The sequence below is a fragment of the Protopterus annectens genome, chromosome 4.part0, assembly GCF_019279795.1.
Source record: "Protopterus annectens isolate FY-2018-M chromosome 4.part0, PAN1.0, whole genome shotgun sequence".
Taxonomy (NCBI): domain Eukaryota; kingdom Metazoa; phylum Chordata; order Ceratodontiformes; family Protopteridae; genus Protopterus; species Protopterus annectens.
The window spans coordinates 607,063,836-607,084,433 of NC_056733.1; the positions used below are offsets into that span (position 1 = coordinate 607,063,836).

Here is a 20,598-nt window from a genome sequence, read left to right on the forward strand (position 1 = left end):
ATTCCTTTACATATAGATATACTTGCCTTTTTTAGTATCTGGTCAATATTGTCAAATTTTTTAGCTTCTTCTGGTAGCTGTGACCTGATATCGCCACCTATAAAGATGCTTTCAAGATACATCCATTTTCTTTGTACCACCATCCATACCTGCAGTGTTAACCCAAATAAAAGAATGAGATAAGAATATTGTGAATATGCAGAATTTAAACTACTTTTACACTTTTTCCTGCCCTTATATGTCATATTTATTAATTTATAATTTGCTGAGCACTTTATTCCAACTAGACCAGCAGCCTCGTTTCAGGAGAGCCTCAAGGAGGTATTCATAGTGATTAGTGAACACTTCATTAGAACGCTGGAGAAATTCCCCCCACTCTTTTTGGTAAGTACTGTAGGATCTTTTTGCATTCACCTGAGCTAAGATACCACCTCAGTTTAATGTCTCATCTAATTCTGTGAATATTGTAAATAGATCAAAACCAATGATATATATTATCCACAGAAACGCTCCATTAAATTATATTATAGTATTTTATCTTTTTTTTATTTTCTTTTTTTCACATTTGTATACAACATGTATTACCCTGAATCATATATAATCACTACTGTACTCTTTGCATTTAGAAAATATGCATTGGGATCAGTGCCCTAAAACAGTAACAAATTCAAATAAATATACTTAATCTCAAACTTATATACAAAACAAATTAGCAAATGTAAATTCCACTTTGCAAAACATATAAACATGGATGCTCAATCAAATGTCAAAATCCACCTAAGGTTTAAATCCCATGCAGCTTTTATAACTTGGCTAAGTAGTTATTTCACCATTTTAAAATGCAAAACAAAGGACGCAAACACAAAGGCTTAATGTTTAATTTTCACTTACCTCAATAACTTCACTAATTAAAGAAAGAGTTTTCTCCCACTTCTGTACTGAATGCAGAAATGGCCCAACAAATCTGCTTCCAGACATACTCTGCAAATTCATTGCATTGTCATCAAGGATTTGAAGAATTTCATCCACAGTGCCCAGGATGTATCCCCGCTCTTGAGTTCCCTTGTAATACTTCTGAACAATGAACTTCATGTTCTCCCACGTGTCTACAACCTCCTTCACACCCTAATAATAAAAATATGTATGAAGTCTTAGTTTAGTCAGAATAAACAAAAACAAGTGAAGTGTAATTTTATACTATCATCAATTCAGTTATGATTCAACAACATGCTGGCTGTCACAGATTACAACTATCAGACTATTTTCAGAAATATACTTAGATGCTTCAAAACTCTATTGTAATTAACCTTTCAGCACAGTGTTTCTGTACCATGACCAATTTTCAGGAATAAACTTGTAAACCCTTAAATTTCAGCAATTGTTGCGGGAAGAAAATACAAGGGAGTTACAGCCTTGGGAGATCCAGATCAAGAATGTGCGATTAGTTAGTTTGCATATCAGCTTTCACTTAAAAGTCTTCATTTCCATACATTAATGTATAATCAGATAGCAAGAGAGATACTGTTGATCAGATCTTCTTGCATCATATCACACAAAAAATACTGCTGTATTAACTAATCTTACCATAACAGAAGATGTTCTAATGGCTCACTGGTGCAATAGCCTAAGCTATATGGGTTATATGCTGCCAAGGATATGACCAGTGGCCAGCTTTCAAAGCTTCAGTATGCACCTTCCATATACCTTAACTGCTGTGGGGCTAAAAGAGTGACGCATAAAAGTAGTAGTTAGGCCACCAAAGGCTTCAAGCCTGTAAGACGCCACTGATGAAAGGTAAATGCTATAAAAGAAAAAAAATTAAACATAAATAAATTTATACAAAGTAGTATGTTCATCCACACCCCAGCAATACACCAAAAACAGAACAAGGAGGAAGTAGGTATGGGACAGATACTGCAGTAGCTGTCACTGTTGCAGTAGCAGGTAGGGAACAGTTACTGCAACATTGATCTAGATGATCATCCACTGTTATGGAAAGCTTACTTACACAACTGTACAATAATCAACATTAGATCACTGCTGCAGTAGCCTAAGCTGTATGAGTTATATCCTGCCAAGAATATGACCGCCATACAGCTTTAAAAGATTCAATACACCTATACATATATATATATATATATATACATATATACACACACACACACACACACACACATAGATATGTAGATGTATACATATATAAACACATACAAGATAGTATGACTATCACATCCTTACAATACACCAAAAACAGAACAAGGGGAAGAAGGTAAGGGACGGCCTTTAAAAAACTACATGTACTAAAACATATATATACTGGAATTAAATTCAAAACCTCCAATCATGTAACAGCAGTAATTAACACATGGAAGTTCCTTAAAAACACAGTATATTCAAAGGTGTAAACACATACTAAAAACTATACATAAAACATATAAATCATCTATAATAAATATATACCTACAAAAAATGCTAATACAAGAACTATGTGTCTACATATAAAGAAATAATGGTAAAAATAAATAAAGATAAAATCAAATAATGAAAAAAACACTGTATGATTTATTTGGGAATTCTACGCTTCTTCAACAAGGGCTTCAAAGATGCCCGTTCATTGAGGCCACTACCCCTGTCGGCTTTCAGAGTAATCATCCAGTTGGTCTCCTTAAATTCAGTATGACTGCGGATGTCCCCTGCTCTAATCGTGGGTGTTATGATATCAATAACCCTAAAAATAAAGCTGTGCATTTCACCACATTCTATAACATGTTTAGATAAAGCATTGTGTTCTGCACGTCTACGAATGCTATAAACATGTTCCCTTATTCTCTCTCGTAGTGACCTGTTGGTCTTTCCCACATAGAAAGATTTACATAATACACATTCAGCTAAATAAACTGCATTTGTAGTCCTGCAGTTAGCATCAACATTAAAAACAAAATTCCTCCCTAAATCAGGGTGGTCAAAGGTCTCAGAAGTATTAATTAGGTCACAAAAATTGCACTTGCCACATGGCCGGGTAACTCCTATCCTCACAAAATTAGTATTCGAGTCCTTACTACTGCATAATATTCTCTTCAAATTCATCCTATTCCTATAAAGGGAGGAAGGTTTATCACCAACTAAATCACCGATCACTGGATCTACCTGTAAAATAGACCAATGTTGCCTAAAAAGCTCAATTAAAGACCTGTGATCCCGTGTAAAAAACAAAGGGATCTTCACCAGTCTATTCTGACTGATTCTGTGTTGGTGGAGACCACTGAACTCTCAGTAACAGGACCATGATATGGGGCTGCTACACCCTCCCTAAGGAGCTGCAGGTCAGCCCAACTTCTAAAAATCTCGTTCTTATCATAGCCTCTCACCAATAGTCTCTGTTCAAGATGTCTAATCTCAGACTGAAATCCTTCAACTGTTGGATTCAGCCTAGAGGCTCTAATCTCCTGTCCACGTATTAAATTGCGGAAAACATAATTAGGGTGCATACTGGTTCTACTTAAGAGAGTATTCCTGAAACAAGTTTTACGAAAAATACCAGTATTTATAATAGAACCCTGCAGTTTCTCAATAAATAATTCCAAAAATTCAATACAAGTCTTGGAAAATGTCATAGTGAATTTCAGACACTCACTCAGACTATTCATACGATCAAAAAAATGGTTCAATTCAGTGACCGTTCCTTTCCAAAGAAGGAATAAATCATTGACGAAACATCGATAGAAAACCACATTGGTACCAAACTCCTTCAAGTTAAACAAAATTACATTCTCCCAATGTGCAAGAAACATATTGGCGTAGCTATGGGCACAAGGAGTGCCCATAGCTACACCATGTTTCTGAGCATAAATATCTCCGTGAAAAGTAAAAATATTGTTCTCTAAGACAATTTCAAGGAGATAACAAATTAACTCAATCTGATTGGCATGATAGGTACTATTCACCTTGAGATATTCCTGTACATAACTAATGCCTAACTCATTAGGGATCATTGTGAAAAGTGATTGGATATCCATTGTCACAAAAACTAAATCATCAATCTCATCAATATTTTGTATACATTCATAAAAATCTAAGAGAAATTGCTTTGAATCTCTAAGCACAACTCTGTTCAGGTTAATAACTGGTCTGAGATGCTTCTCTACAAATACCGATAAAGGTTCTGTAATCCATCCACCCCCGACACAATAGGGCACATGGGTGGATTATACTGGTGTTTATGGACTTTCGGAAGTCCTTGTACAACGGGCAACAGGGTATCAGATATCCTCAAAAAATTGAACGTCTCCTGACACTAGTTGCCCCCGAAAGAGTTCCTGAACAGAATTCTTAATTTCAATAATAACCTTATGTACATCTTCAACTTTTATTTTATGATAAAAGCTAACATCACTCAACATCCCTTCCATGGCTTCAAAATAATGTGTACTGTCCATTACAACAACCAATCCCCCCTTATCAGCCGGTCTTACTATGATATGCTGATTCTGCTTCAAACTTTTTAAGGCATGCCTTTCATTGAAAGTGAGGTTAAACTTCATCCCACTCCTGGAAACACCTCCACATTCATCATAGTATTTATAAATATCATCCTCAGTCAACTTCATATATGCCTCAACTAGAGGATGATTCAAAGTGGTAAAAGTGCTGAGTTTCTTAAAACAGGGACGACACTCATCAGATACTTGGACGCTCATCTCTGAATTAATGTTACCGTAGTGGTAACGCAGCATGATATTCCTGCAAAAAACTTTTAAATCCAAAACAGTATCAGTTAATTTACTATTGCAAGATGGAATAAATGTCAGACCCTTACATAAAACACTGCGTTCATGTGGGTTCAAATCATAAGATGAAATATTCAATATCAATTACTCGGTGCTTTCCCCCACATTTTCATACAGTGTTTTTTTCATTATTTGATTTTATTTTTATTTATTTTACCATTATTTCTTTATATGTAGACACATAGTTCTTGTATTAGCATTTTTTGTAGGTACATATTTATTATAGATGATTTATATGTTTTATGTATAGTTTTTAGTATGTGTTTACACCTTTGAATATACTGTGTTTTTAAGGAACTTCCATGTGTTAATTACTGCTGTTACATGATTGGAGGTTTTGAATTTAATTCCAGTATATATATGTTTTAGTACATGTAGTTTTTTAAAGGTCTGAAGAAGCTCTTATGCGAAAGCGCCTACCTCGTACTTGGATGTGAATAAAACGTTTTTATGAAAGAGGACGTTATTAGCATTTTTGTTGCCTTGGTCGCTCCTTTGCTGTCTATATATTTGACTTTGGTTATTTCATTCGTGAGCAACGGAGCGTTTGCCCAGTGGATTATTCTATATATTTTTCTAGTCTTATTGTAAAAAATGTGCCTAAAGGATATCAAATCTTTATCACCTGAGCAGCACGCTGAAGTGTTTTCATGTTATAGTATATCAAACAACCTGTCTTGTGTGAGTAGATCTGGTCTGTGGGAATGCCTGTGGTAATTGCCATTGGCCATTTTCAAAACAAGGGAGAAAGTACAGTTGTGCAAGTTGCATTTACCATAACAGCAGATGTTCAAATCCCTCACTGCTGCAGTAGCCTTTGGATATTTGGGTTGTATCTTGCCTAGGATACAATTAGCATCCAGTCTTCAAAAAAGCTCTGACTCCCTTCTCCAGCTATACTCTGACAGCCGATTGGAGAAGCCCTTGGAGGGAAATTAGAAGTCAGAGTGTAGACAATTTAAGGACTTTCTTGCTCAAAGAAAAACAGAAAGCTTATTCATGTTGAAACCCAAAAAAGATAATAAACATACACAGTTTTTAGCTCAACAACTAACTATATACAGAAGAAGGTGATGGATGAAGAGAGTGATTACTGCAGCACTGAGAAATATGAACATCTACTGTTATGTTAAGTGCAACACACACAACTGTATTAAGTTCATCATTCTCACTGATGCAGAAGCTTTTGACTATTTGGGTTGATTACCACAGCTTATCCTTACTGGGAGGAAGAAGGATAAGGGTCCAGGAGTCCCAGGGGAATGGTCCTAGCAAAGCCAGTTCTGACCTGGAGAAGGAATCCAATATGTAATGCTTTGCAAAAATTTGTACAGAGAACCATGTAACTGCCTTCATAATGCTTCTAGAATCCACCCCATTCCAATGCGCCATTAAAGAAAACAGGTTTCTATTAGAATGTGCCTTAATCCTGCTTGGAATTGTTTCACTTTGGTGGACGTAACACATGAAGCTAAAGCAAGTAACAACCAACAGGAAGTGTATGAATTGACACAGGTTGTCTGTTTGCAGTCCAATACCAGACGTTCACATCTGTTTAACTTCCAAGAGGATTTAGATAATACTGAAGCTACAAAAGTATGAGCAGTGTATACGGAATCCTTTTCTCCCTTTCAATCAGTTTCTGAAAGAAATGAAGGAGGTTGATGGCTAGATTCAAGGTACACTCAAAGTAGTAAGGGCATGAATTGGAGATTTGCTGTGCAGATAACCTATATGCATGGAATACAAAAAGGGTTAATTCACCATGAATAATTGCAACTCTCATACTCTTTTGCAGATGTCAGAGCAATAAATAAGTTAGACTACCGAAAATGAACCAAAAACAGCCAGAAAAGCTGGTTCAAACATAAGGAGAAAAATATTTCCAGTAAAAAGTAAAGATTCCAATTAAGCATCACCTGGATAAGAAGTGGCCTTACACTTCAAAAGAAGAAACCTCTTTGTAGAACAGCTATAGCAGTCTGAAAGAAACTAGAGGATCCATGGGCAAACATGCTGAAATTACTGATAAATACAATTTTCCAAAGGAATAAACATGCCATATGATAGTAACTCACACAAAAGTTTGAGGACCAAAGGTAATAATCCTGGATAGTCCTTGGTAATAGGTTGGTCATCAACTAGAAAGTCTCTTACAGTGGTTAACATAAGATTTCCTAGTACCAGGATTTCTTGCCTCCTTATGCACCTGCTGTACATCATCTAAAAAGAGGTGCCTAAAAATAATTAGAATTAAATCATCCAGGCAGTTAGCTGAAGATGTTTGAGACTGGGGTGTATCAAACTCCCCAAATCATCTGTGAGTAGGGCCAGTTTGCTAGGAAGTTTGTGGTAGTTGCCTTTGGACGATGTTGTCAAGACCTAAAAGAAGTAATCACAATTATTTTTGGAGAGGATTTCTGAATACTCAAAACTGCCTGAATATCCATAGAAAGTGTGAAAATGCCTAAAGGACCATTTATTTCCATGGAAATGAAAATACATCTGTTTTCCAGGCCTGTTTGCAAGGAGTCTGGGAGCAGAATTTGTTCAGTTCTCTGTTTCAAAAGGAGGCAAATGGATCTATTTGAGGTGTTCCCCACAACTGAATCAATTCTTGGAAGACTCCTTCATTCACTTTCCATTAGTGAATGACTGGGCCAGTCCTGCTCCTGCTTAGTTCATCTGCCACTATGCTTTGCTCTGATGGAATGCAAGATGCTTGGAGGGTTAAGGAGTGACAAACAGGTACCTCTCAGGCAATCACAGCCGATCTTCACAGAGTGTACAATCTGGTACTCCCTTGCTTGTTTATGTATCACATCACTCTGGTGTTGTCTGTAATCACCTGAACAGGTCCTAGTACTGTAGATGATGAAGACATTTTAAGGCATATATTTTAGCCAACATCTCTTTGACATTTATGTGCTTTGGTCAGTCTGAGGAATCCCACAGGTCTTGCATCTTTACTCCCATTGAAACTGCCCCCTAAGTAAAATCTGAGATGTCCATAGATACAGCTTGACTTGGATGTACAGGAGGAAAGGAGAGACCTAAATTTGCTTCAACTGATGGTCTCCACCAGTGAAAGCCCAAGAAATGAATCTGAAATTCCAGAGGGGACAAATGTTGAATCCATATGTTTTAGAAACCATTAAGTCTTTCTCATGTGTAACCTTGCAAGAGGAATTGCGGAAATCACAGATGCCATGGACCCCAGGGTTGTGACTGAAGTCTGCAACAGAGCTGAGAAGCTCAGGAAAGTTTCTAAATGCAACTCCACCTTCTCCTGTGTCAAAAAAAGCTTTTTCAAAAGGATGTCTAGAAGACATTCCAGAAAGAAAATCCTATGTGAAAGGGTCAAGAAGGATTTCTGAATATTTGTCTGGAACCCCAGATTGGCCAGAAGAGATGAAAAATTAAAAGTTATGTACTCACCACAACTACGCATCCATGTTCTCCATTTTCATTCTTCCTCAATTAATGGGTCTCAGATCTGGCTTGGCTGCATTTACTAGACTCTCAGATCCAACTCTTAAGCTCCTTCTTTTACCCATAATGTCCCAGTCACCCTGCAAAAGCTCAGATCAACTTTGCTGCCTGCAGAACCAAAGGAAGCCCTGCTCCTGGATGTCAAATTAAATTTTGGGGTAAATGTAATCCCAGCTTACCATAAACAAACAAAATCCAGTTTGACAATCATCTTGAAAGAGTGGCCTTAGATACACCATAACCAAGTTTAGCTTTGGAAAAGGACAGGATTAACTGATCTGATTTTCTGTTGCTTTTTTGTTCTATGAAGATAAAATCTGAGCTGTCTGTGAACATCAAGCAAATGCAAGGTATATTTTTCTTTGTTTGAATATCTTGGGAAAAAATGGCAGGTTAATAGACGGATTGATGTTGGATTTGGATGCCATGTTAGAGAAAAAGGAAAGACCTGGTTTCAAGAAAACTCTCTCTATGGAAGACCAAGAGAGAGCCTGTAATTCTGAAATAGTTTTTGTTGTGGTAACTGCTACCAAAAAGATTGTTTTCCATGTCAAGAACTTATTATCCATTGAATTTGCTGACTCAAAAGGAGATTTTGTAAGGGCTTATAATATTATTGCATTATCCCAAGGAGGGATGGAGTCCCATATTGGAGGTCTAAGAAGAAAGGTACCTCTAAGAAAAGCTTTAGGCATTCTCAATGATACTATAGGAGTCGGGTTATGGCCAACATGAAAATTAGAAATTGCTGTCAGTTTTATTTTTATAATGAAGAAACTAGAGCCTTTATGAAACAATCCTGAAAGGGAACTCCAAAACGAATGGCAGAGGAGCAGAAAAGGGATCTAGTCCCTTGTTTAAGGCACAAAAAGAGACTCTTCTCCACTTACTTCTGTGCAGTTTTAGTTTTCTGGTGCTAGCCTTTTAAGAGCTGTCAAAATATGTTCTATTTCTAGTGAAAACCTGGCATCTTTGGCCATCGTCAAAACTGGAGAAACCAAGTGGTTAGATTCAGAGTATTTTAGGTCCAGGAGAGGATTCCCATAAGGATGTCATAGGAGGACTGGTTTGTGAGTCAGGATCCAGGGAGGATGTATTAGAGGAGGACACAGAAATGGGAACCAAATTTGTCGAGATCAGTAAAGACCAATGAGGATCAATTTCACCTTGCACCTCCTGGCTTTATGAATTAATTTCATGATTAAGGGGAATGGGGGGGCATAAAGAAGCCCCAGCATCTAACTGTGGACTACATAGTCCCTCAGTGACTGGCCCTGCAAAGGTACAAGGGCAAAGTAACTGCTGCACTTACTGTTCAGGTGGGAAGTAAACTGGTTGCAGCAAGGCTGGCCTCAGCGGTGGAAAATTTTACTTGCTACTGATTGATTGAGGAGACCACTCGTGAGGCAGAAGAATATTCCTGCTTACCCTGTCTGCAAGCACACTGATGTCCCTAGGATGTTCTTTATTATTAGAAATCAGAATGAATTTTACTTGCTACTGATTGATTGAGGGGACCACTCGTGAGGCAGAAGAATATTCCTGCTTACCCTGTCTGCAAGCACACTGATGTCCCTAGGATGTTCTTTGTTATTAGAAAACAGAATGAAGACATCACTCATTGCCACACTTTCACTGCTTCCAACACAGAGGATAAGATCTGGTTCTCCCTTGTTTATGTACCAGACTATTGAAATGTCTGTCTGAATCAAAATCATACCTTCTGCAAGTGAGTCTTGAAATGTCTGCAGCGCTAAAAGGACTGCTGTCATCTCTAGAATGCTGGTATGTAACTTGGCCTCTGACAATGTCCAGGTACCTTGAACAGTCTTCCCACCATAATGCTTCCCCACCATAAAATGGAAGCATCCACAGTAACCATCACGACCGAAGATAGAGGGCAGAAGGTATGATCTTTGTAAAGGAAAGGGGAAGCTATTCCCCATATGACATGTGACTTACACACTGCAGTAAATTTAACTGCAGCACTCAAATGGTGAGGTAAAGGAGACCACTAGACTGACGTCAGCTGGAGAACCCTCATGTAGAAACAGGCATCCAATGAACTATGTAAACTGCTTGGGAGTCAATTGACTCTTGCAGAGGTTTACAGTGATCCCTAAATTGTGCAGTAACTGGAGTAAAAAGTCCCTCCTTTAAATTAGTAGATCCTCTTTTTAAGCAGTTAGGAGCCAATTGTCCAAGTACAGGAAGAATTGGAAACTTTGTAGCCTGACCACCATGCATTTGTTGAGCACCCCGGGGGTCGTGGTGAGGCCAAAGGACAAAGCCCTGAACTGATAATGACAGACTCCCAGCCTGAAATGGAGAAATCTCCTCAAATGCTTACTTATCTTTACATAACAATAAGCATCCTGGAGATCTATAGAGTACATCCAGTCTCCCTTCCTAAGAGGAATAATGGACTGAACTGAGACCAACCAGAATTTTGTCTACTGCACAAATTGGTTTAAGTGACTAAGGTCCAATGTGGGCCTTAGGTCCCCTGACTTTCTGGAATTAAAAAGAATCTGGAGTAGACACCGGATCCTTGTTAGTCTGGTTGGACCTGTTGGATGGCTCTTTTTTTTAGCAGATTTTGGACTTCTTCCACAGCAGAATCCAGCTGAAGGGTAGCACTTGATGAATTGTTATTTATTTTATTTTACTGACATTTGTTGACTGGGAAAGTCCACTGGGTCAGAAACCCATTTTCAGTGGAGGCCCGCAGAAAAAAGCTCTTGAAATACCAAAAATAAAAAAAAAATGTAAAATTCCTAAACAGCATCCAAACACACAAAAGGTAATAACAGAGTCAATCAAACCTAGGCAAATTCAAGGAAGATATTGGTTATTGTAAGGTTAGGCAGTTCTAATGTTAGAAATGAGTAAAAGTTAAAAGGAGGATTGGCTTTGTTTATGGTGGCTTAGACATATGTGTACATGGACAGATATGATTGTTAGGGTAATGATGTTTTAGTGAAGGTCTGAAAGTTTTTATTGAGTCCAAATGAGTGATTGTGGAAGGCAGGGAATTCCATAATTTGGCAATGGAATAGGAGTAAAGGCACTGCCCTGCTCATTTGTTGGATTTGGTTACATTTAAGTTGTTTATTACTGGACCGAAAATTTCTGTGAGGGGTGCATGTTTGCAGAATAGTTTGAAGTGAAGGGCACTTGTCAGGATTACTGATCAGCTTATGTGCGATTGCTAGCTGGGTGTAGGTTAGGTAGTAGGGGAAATCAAACACACCAATGAAAAGTGAAACAACCAAGAAGAAATCAGAACCGAGGCCCTTGTCAGCAAAAAGCAGCTCAACGAATAAGTCCTTAACGCAATTTATTAATAAATACTGCAAAGCGTTTTCACCACAGGTATATGCGGCTTCATCAGAGGTAAAATAGTACAACAGGAAAAAGCACTCCGTAAATATCTTAAAAAATCAGGAAGTGACATTTTTCAATTTCCTGAAGTTCATTAGTATTACATATTGTGATCAAATCCGATGGCGCCTCTGCGCTCACACACAACAATCCATTAGAAGATTGTGCAGAAAACCAGCTAGCACAAATAGAAATACAAATAAAAATAAAAGTGTACATCTATTATCTAATAAAAATATAAAAATGCTACACTTAACCATCAAATATTTAAAACATAAGAAATATATATTAAAAACTATTACATGATTATAAAGTTAAAAAGTTGAGAACTGGGTCAACAGCCCACCTCTACTCAAGTTAATAATACCTATCAAATTGCAACAGTACTTATTGTTTAACATCACTACTTGTTGCTTAACATCACAAACAAGTATTGTGTGTGTAATACATGAACACATCACAGTAACTACAAAGCCTATCATTTACAATAAAAAGGTGTATACGTGCATGTTTTAACAAGTATGAATACCTGTAACTGGAACCCATATTGCCAAAATAATTTATCTAAGGTAACTTCTTAGTTTCAACACAGAAGTGATGTTGCAGTTGCTATTAAGTCCAGGATGTCTAAACGCATCCAGACGCAGCTGCCATTCTAATTCTCGATTCTCCAAAATTAATGAAAATGGACCACCCCTAGGGGAAATCAAACGTTAAATCTTTAACAGCCAGACAGTGGTGTGTGTGATTTGGCATTTTGGAGGCAAACTTTGCTATTCTACAGTAGCAAGGTTGTAATTTGGTCATGAGAGATGTGTGGAGGTTGGTGAAGATGGGGCTTGCACAGAGGAGGGAAGGAAGTAGGAGACTGTTTGCCAATTTTATCCTGGTGTTCTTATCCAAATACAGTTTATGTGTATGGAGTTTGCCAACCTTACAGTGAGTTTTTTTTTATTGTGTTGTGAATATGCTGCTCAAAGGACAGTTCATCATCAATTGTAATACCTAGAAGTTTTGCTATTTTTGCTAGTTTGATTTCAGTGTTATTTTGTGAGTAAACTTTAAAGTCGTGAGTTGGAGTTTTTAGAGAGAATAAGAGTTTAGATTTTTTGGAACTGAGTGGAAGTTGCACTTTGTTTAGCCAGGCTTCAATAGATGAAAAAGCATTTTGAGTTATCTTTAGGTGATTGGAAAGTTTATTGGAGGAGGGGATGATGGTGGAGTCATCAGCATACTGGATATTGGGATGCAATATGGAAATTATTAATGAAGACATTGAAAAGAAGAGGTCCCAGAATAGACCCTTGGGAAACTCCTATATTATTTGCTAGGTATTTGGATTTTCTGTTTTGCCATTTGACAAATTGTTGTCTGTGGTGTAAGTAGCTGGAAAACCAATTAATAGTATGCTAGGTACAGTTTAGTGTTTTGAGTTGTTGAAATAATTTTGGATGTGATACTGTGTCAAAAGCTTTGGATAGGTCTAACAGGATGACTGTAGTTGACAGACCAAAATCCAGAATTTTGTTCATAGTATTTGTAAATGAGAGTAGAGCTGAAGTGGTACTATGAGCGGGGAGAAAACCATGCTGGTTGAGAACAAGGTGTCTATTGTCAGAGGTGCTTTAGTAACTGAATGTGCATGGAGTTTTCTAGGATTCTGGATAAAGGTGACAGTATAGAGATAGGCCGGTAGTTAGAAAGATCATTTGTGTTACCACCTTTGTACAGGGGAGTAATGATGGATTTTTTCCAGAGTTGAGGGATGTGGAATTTGGAGAGAGATTGATTAATAAGGACGCTGATGGGATAAGCTACAGCATCAGCTGCTAGCTTGAGGTATTCTGATGGAAGGTTATCAGTAGGAGGGGAGCATGGTCTAAGATTGGCTAGGAGTTTGAGCACAAGGAAAGTAGGTAATGGTTGTAAAGTGAAAGTTGAGGCAGACAGAAAATTATTAGTGTTATCATTGCTGGGGGGAAAATGAAAGCACAGGCTATGTTGGGTGAGATATGAGCTAGATTCTAGACTATGTGTTTGTCAGTATCTGAGGAGGATTCTCTGATAAGTTTTTGAATGGTGTCAATAAAGTGGGAGTCAAACATCTGGGCGATATCTTGTGGGTCTTTGTCTGGAGATGGTTCAGGGTTGCGCAGGGTGATGGGATTAAGAAGTCAGGAAACCGATTTCCAAAACTGTTTGGGGTTGTTTTTATGGGTGGAGAGGTGTGCCGAAAAGTTTTTTTTTTTTGTTATTAAGTACTAGTTTTTATGGGAGTATTACAAAGTTGTTTGTAGTTGTTGAGTTTGAGGAGTTCGATTTTTATGCCATTCTTTCCAGGCACGGTCTCTGGATAGAAGTAATTGTTTGGTGTGTTTTGCTAGCCAGGGAGCATGGTTATGCTTTATTCTTTTGGTGCAAATGGGGGCTAAACTATTGAGTGTATCAAGAAAGCCATTGTTGAAATAGTTTACAGCATCTTCTAGAGGTAATGTTTTTACTGGGGTCCAACTGTGGGCTTTCAAAGTATTTATGAGTAGGTTTTGGCTGAAATGGGCTAGGTTTCTAGATATTCTATAGGAGTGAGTTTTGGGTATATGAGTGTGGGTCCTATAGGTGAAGGTTGGTAAGTGGTCCCTTAAGATGTTTGGGAGGGTTCCCTCGTTAGTGTATTTTTGAGGGTCTGATTTGCCCAGGATAGGAAATCTTCCTGGACTGGGATGATTTGGCCTATATGTATGTATGTATGTATATATATATATATATATATATATATATATATATATATATGGGATCGGTACTGATCACTGAAGGAACTTTTAACCGAAGCACAAACAGCCGGGCATACTTCCGAGAAAGTGCTTTTTACCAAAAAAGCACTTTCGCGGAAGTATGCCTGCTATCTGCAGCTAGAGGGAGTTGTGGGGGAATGACTGTTGCAGAGATCGTACTACAGTGCGGATAAGGGAATATCCCTTTCCTCACTGTAGTGCGATCTCGGGGTGAGAATATTAAAGTAGGGGAGTGGGGGCACAGCCTAAAAGTAGATGTTTTTTTTGTTTTTTTTTTTAACGCACTTTAACGAAAGCATTTTTTCGGTGAAAGCGCTTTAATTAAAGTGTGTTCGGTGATTGTGGATTCGGACTATTGAACTTTCATTCAATAGTCCTAGATCCATATATATATATATATGTATATATATATATATATATATATATATATATATATATATATATGTGTGTGTGTGTGTGTGTGTGTGTGTGCATATATATCTATATACATATATATAAATATATATATATATATATATATATATATATATATATATATATATCTGTGGTGGGGACTGTTTTGGAACAGGAAGGGAGAAGGGGAGATCTGGGTTTAGGGATATTTGCTGTCTCAGCCAAGTGATTTTTCTTTTGACAAACCCTAGCACTGGGATTTAAAAAGACAAAGGAGGTTGGTGCTGGGACCAGAGAGACTTCAGATACCATTATATCTTTCTCATATGGAGTCTTGCCAGGTTATCACGAGAATCACATATGCCATGAACTAAAATTCTAAAGGTATTCCCTTCTCATTAACCAAAGTCTGTGTGAAAAACCTTAGAAACAGATCCATTTTATTCCTGCAGAAGAAAAGCTCTTTGAACAGAGGGGTCTAGCTGACAACCCCAGGAACACAATCCTGTGTGTTGCAGTCAAAAAAAGACTTTTGAATGTTCTCTTTGAATCTCAGCTTGTGTAAGAGATCTCTCACCGAAGTAAGAAATTACTGACACTTTGAAAAAAGTCTCTGAAAAGATAAATCATCTAAATATGGAAGAATGTGGTTACCCTGTAGCCTGCAATGAGCTATAACTGGGAGCTAAGCACTTTTTGAACACTCTTTGTGCAGTGGATAGGCCAAAGTATAAGGTAGAGAACTGATAATGTGATCCAGAGACACAAAAACATAAGAAACATCTGAAGTCTGGAAGAATATGGATGTGATGATAAGTATCTTTTAAATTAAGTCCTACCAGGAAACTTGAACGTGGAAGAAGAGGTAGCAGATTGTAAAGTGACATCATTTTGAATTTAGAACACTATCACAAACAGGTTTAGAAAATAAAGATCCATAATTAGTCTCCAAGAATTTTCTTTTTTTGGCACTAAAAATATCATTGAATAAAAATATTTTGCTATCTGGTAATGAGGAACTGGTTCTATTATTCATTGGGACAGCATATGATGATGAACAGATGGAAATAAGAGAGACTGTTCTGGTGGAGGAAGAATTACCCATTGGAAAGGTGGAATTTTCTCACACTGCCATCTATTACCTTGAAGAATTACCTTCAGAACCCACTTGTCTGAAACGATCTGTTGCCAAAGAGAAAAAGTGGATATTCAGGCTTTCTGGAAGGGAAATGGGGCTGCCCGGGTGGGAGGGAGGACAAGGTCCCTTAAACAGTTATTCTGATTTGTTGGAATGTCCTTGTTTTTGGGAGGTTCTAAGATTCTTTTTGGAAGCCCCTTGCCATTTCTTCTTCAACATTTTTTTACTTGCATTTTGTTGAGACTGTTTATTTTTTTCCAAAACTGGATGAGGGGTTAGAAAATCCTGCTGAAATTTGGAAAAGGAGAAATGAAAAATCGTAGCTAGTCTCATAATCAACTTACTCCTTCCAACACACTTTTTCATAATTTCTGATCATTTCTGCAACAGAATAGCCAAAAACTAAAACTCTTTTCAAAGGAAAATTTAAAATCACATTTTTAACATCATCTGCAAGGATCTAAGAATGCAGCCAAGCAAATCTACTCAAAACAGGACCAGTGTCCATAGCCTTGGAAGAAGTAACAAATGAGTCATATACAAACTCCAGACAATGAGTAGTGACTTGTACAACTGAAGAAACTAAATTATTTAAAGCAGATTTTTGCTCACAAGAAGAAACTGCAGATAAAACATTCTTAATACTTTCACAATTAGTCAGAACAAACTTAAACGTATGAGACTCATAATTCAAAATTCTAAAAGTGAAACTGGTAGAAGCATACATGTTTTTGCCATACTTATAGGTTTATAGGTAGGTATATACTTGGCTAACAACCACCTGGGCCTTTATAAACCTAGACACACAACCCAATACAACCTAATTGTATCCTCTTGTAAGATGCATCTTAACTGGGGTGTTTGCTAGGAGGGGTATGTTAGGAGTTGGCTAAAAAGTTATGTGGGGTGGTATGTTAGTTAGGTTATTATTACTGTTGGAATTTGTTTATAAAAGACATTAAAGGGAAGTCTAGGGATGAATTTATGACTACCCATCCAGTGTTAGTTAGGGAATGTTTACTGTTGGTTTCTGTGTATAAAAGACATGGGAGCTAGCCTGGGGATGACTTTGCAATTTCCCATCCAATGCTCAAGTTTACTTTTGAATAGGGTTAAGGATGAACTCTGCTTCACATGAATAGAGAGCCTATTCCAGAGCACGGGGATCCTATGAGTCACATACCTGTCTCAAAAGCATGTTCTATTTAAGTCTCAAGCAAAGTTCAAATCCCTGGATCTAGTGTTTCTGTGCTGCTCATTTGCTGGTGTGCAAAAGCTCCATCAGGGCTAGCTAGATCTTAGAATGTTTTATATGCCAAGCACATATCTTCCCATCCTTATCAGAAATTAACTAAATGCTTAGCAGTAGAAGGATTAACTAAAGCTAAAGATGTTGGGTCAGGTCATTAAAGAGTGTCTAAAAACTTAAAAAGATTTTGGAACTTTATACATCTTATCTGTCTTTTAAGAGTAGCTGACTGAGTATCAGGAAAATTGCAGTTAGTAACACACAAATACTCCAAATCTGACAGAACTAGAGGTATAGGTAAAGGTTCTGGAAAATTCCTTCTGTAACAACTCATAGTATTTTATGAGGGACTGAGAAACTTAAGTGTTATCCCACTGAAAATACTGGCACATTCTGGAAATAGTCTCATAAAAAAGAGAACCCCTCCTCACAGGAGGGATCAGAAACTGAGCTCTCCTGTGTCTGAATAAGAAATTTGAGGGGAAAAAACCCTGTTATCTGTCCCTTCATTTTGCTGTCCAGATTCAGAATCTTGAATCTCTTCAGGAAAAAGGGTATCCTTCGTTCTTTTGCCAAAAACTACATTATAAGAAGGATCAACCGCCTGAATTAAACTCTGGGCCAGACTGAGTAGACTATTCCTGAATAAGGAAATCAAACAGATACATGTTTCATTTTCTGTTTCTTTTTGACAGGAAAATGGGGTCAACAGTGTTATTAATGACAGCAACAGCTTTCCCAGGGATATGCATAACATTCTGAAAAAATAGGGAAGTCTACCCTGTTCTCTCTCCCAGGACAGGCAAGAGTGGCTTTCCTTGGCCCATCTGGCAGATCCCAACAGAATGAAAGAATACGGCTAATCTCTACCCCTGGTCCATAGTGGCTGTAGGTGCTACACCAGAAGGATCCAGGGTAAAAGATGAGTGGTCTGAGGTACAACAAATGGCCACCGCAGAGTCACCAACCTGCGGCTAAGACAAATCTCTAGTCTGTTGTGGTGGCAAAGACTGTTTACTTAACTTTTTTCTTTTTGTGTCTGGAAGGAGGACCGACCGTGGGATGGCAGAATGTTCTATGGTCGAACCAAAAATGGTGCCTCTTTTCCTAGGGAAAACAAGCAGCAAAAACCAGTAGAACTTAATTCTTTAAACGTCACTTTTTCACAAAAAAATGCTGTAAAAAGTACTTTGTAACATTTTACTAGCCCCAAAATTAAAATAAACACAATTTCAACAAAGAAAAAATGGTTTTCAATTACTTTAAACAACTTTTAATTTGACAGGAAAAGAGAGTGCTCTCATTTAAAAGTACAATACAGTCTCATGACAGTCCATTAAAACACAAACTCCTCTCTTTAAAATAACGCAAAGTATCAATAAACAAAAATTTTATTCTTAAATGGAACGCTTTCTCCAAAGGGAACTTATCTGGCCAGCAAAGCAACAGCAGAGCTGTCCGTTGATCCTCAAAACCCTAATAGCAGCAAACTCTTCGGCAGCAGGATATATCTGAAGTGCTTGGTGCCCAAACCTGTCTTTTTATCGGCTCAGCTTCTGCTGACTGATGGTTTGAGCGTGTGGTAGGTGCCCTGAAGTTTTGAAAGCTGGCTGGTTGTTATATCTTACGCAGGATACAATATGATAAACATCTGAGAATTCTTGGCCATTACTGGTAGTGAAGAAACCAAGTAGTTAGACAAAGGGCTTGGAAGCCCAGATGAGGCTCTCCAGATGGGTAATTTAGCAGAGTGGATCTCCGAGGAAGATCATAGGACCATTAGCTGTCTGTGGGTGTGTAGATGATAACCTATGAAAACTAGGTCTTGTGACGTTTCCAGTTGGCATTAGCTCATGCTTGCTGTATCCCTAAAGACATGCAGATTGTTCCATAGACAGTGCTACCAGGAGTAGATTTTTGAAAGTATGGAAAGATGCTGATCCCCAAAAGTCACATGTGGGCTACAACTGCAAACATGTAGTTGGTGAACACCCTTGGGGCTGTAATGAGATGAAATGGCAGAGGTGAAAATTGGGAGTGACTGGTTCCTTCCTGGAAGTGAAGGAATCTTCTTGATGCCTTGTCTAATTTATGTGTAGATAGGCATCTTGAAGATCTAGAGAGCACATCCAATCCATCACCTGGAGAGACAGCAGTATGGATTGTACAGTGAACATCCAGGAAGACTCCATCTTCACAAATATGTTGAGCTGGCTTAGATCAAGTATCAGCCTGAGGTCTTTGGCATTTTGGGTACTAAAAAGAATTGGGAGTAAACTTAGGACCTCTTGGATTGTTCTCTTGAGGTGAAGAATCTGGACCTCCTTTGAGGTTGCTTTCCTTTTTTGGGTTGTATTGGAGGAGGATGGGATGCATGGAGTGAGGGTGGTTTGAAAAATGGAATATAATTGCTTCTGGATATGATTCTCCTTACCCACAAATTTGCCATGATGGCTATCCACACTTGAGTGTGCAAGGAGAGTTGTCCCTTGACGGTCTCCAAAGGGTAACATTCATGCAAACCTTCAGAGATCATAGGAACAAAATCTTCAAAAAGATCCCCCATCTTCCTGGTTACTAGAACCCCATCTTCCTCTGGGGTGGCATCCAGAATGAATTCTCCGCTACCACAGGAACCTCTGTCTTGTTGCTGTCTATACTGATGTACTGCGGCTGCTGGAGTTTGTCAAACCAGAAGTTTCTCTCCCCTTTCTAGTTCTCCTAGAAGGTCCTTTGTGAGGTAACAAAATTAACTCCCGCAGCCATGAGCATTTTGCCCTCTTACTGACAATCAGGCAGTCTTTCCTTGACTTGTTGCCCAGAAAATGTACTACCGTCAAAGGGGGCATTGGCAAAAGCCACCTTGAAGTGGTCTGGAAAATCTGTAAATTGCATCTGGGCCTGTCCTCTCATTGTTAGTCCTAAACTTGCAGCTCTAGATGGCTCCTCTGTCACGGTATTAGACACATGGTCAGAAATAGTGCTCACTGCAGCCACCAGCATCTGCAGGCAGAGTTCTCCAGATGGCAAATGTTTCAGATTTTCTGACACTTTCTGAGCAATCTTCCTCTGCAAATGAACCACATATGCCATGTAGTTCAAAGCTCTGATGGAGAACGTACTGGATGCATAAACTTGCTTCCCTTACACATCCATCATCCTGTAATCTTTGCCAGGGGAATGGACAGCTTGGGTGTCTTCTTGGATGTCCTTCTTAGTGGCTGCATCTACCACTGTAGAGTCCGCCAGAGATTTCTTGCTCCAATATGACCAGTCTTTGGGGTCCAGAGGACTCTATCTAGATTCCTTAGGATGGGCTCAACCCCATCTGGTTCCTTCAAAGCCTTGCCTCCTGTAAGATCT

At 38.3% G+C, this 20,598-nt stretch overlaps 1 protein-coding gene across 1 annotated transcript in view; it reads right to left on the reverse strand.

Annotated features, from left to right (window-relative positions):
• Positions 1-20,598, reverse strand: part of DNAH10 (dynein axonemal heavy chain 10) — a 5,879,077-nt gene that overhangs the window by 3,342,806 nt on the left and 2,515,673 nt on the right. The window contains exons 28-29 of the mRNA XM_044069759.1: positions 892-1,125; positions 27-149 (exon numbers count right to left, since the gene is read on the reverse strand). Coding sequence (XP_043925694.1) covers positions 27-149; positions 892-1,125 — 357 coding nt within the window. The remainder of the gene's footprint in view (positions 1-26; positions 150-891; positions 1,126-20,598) is intronic.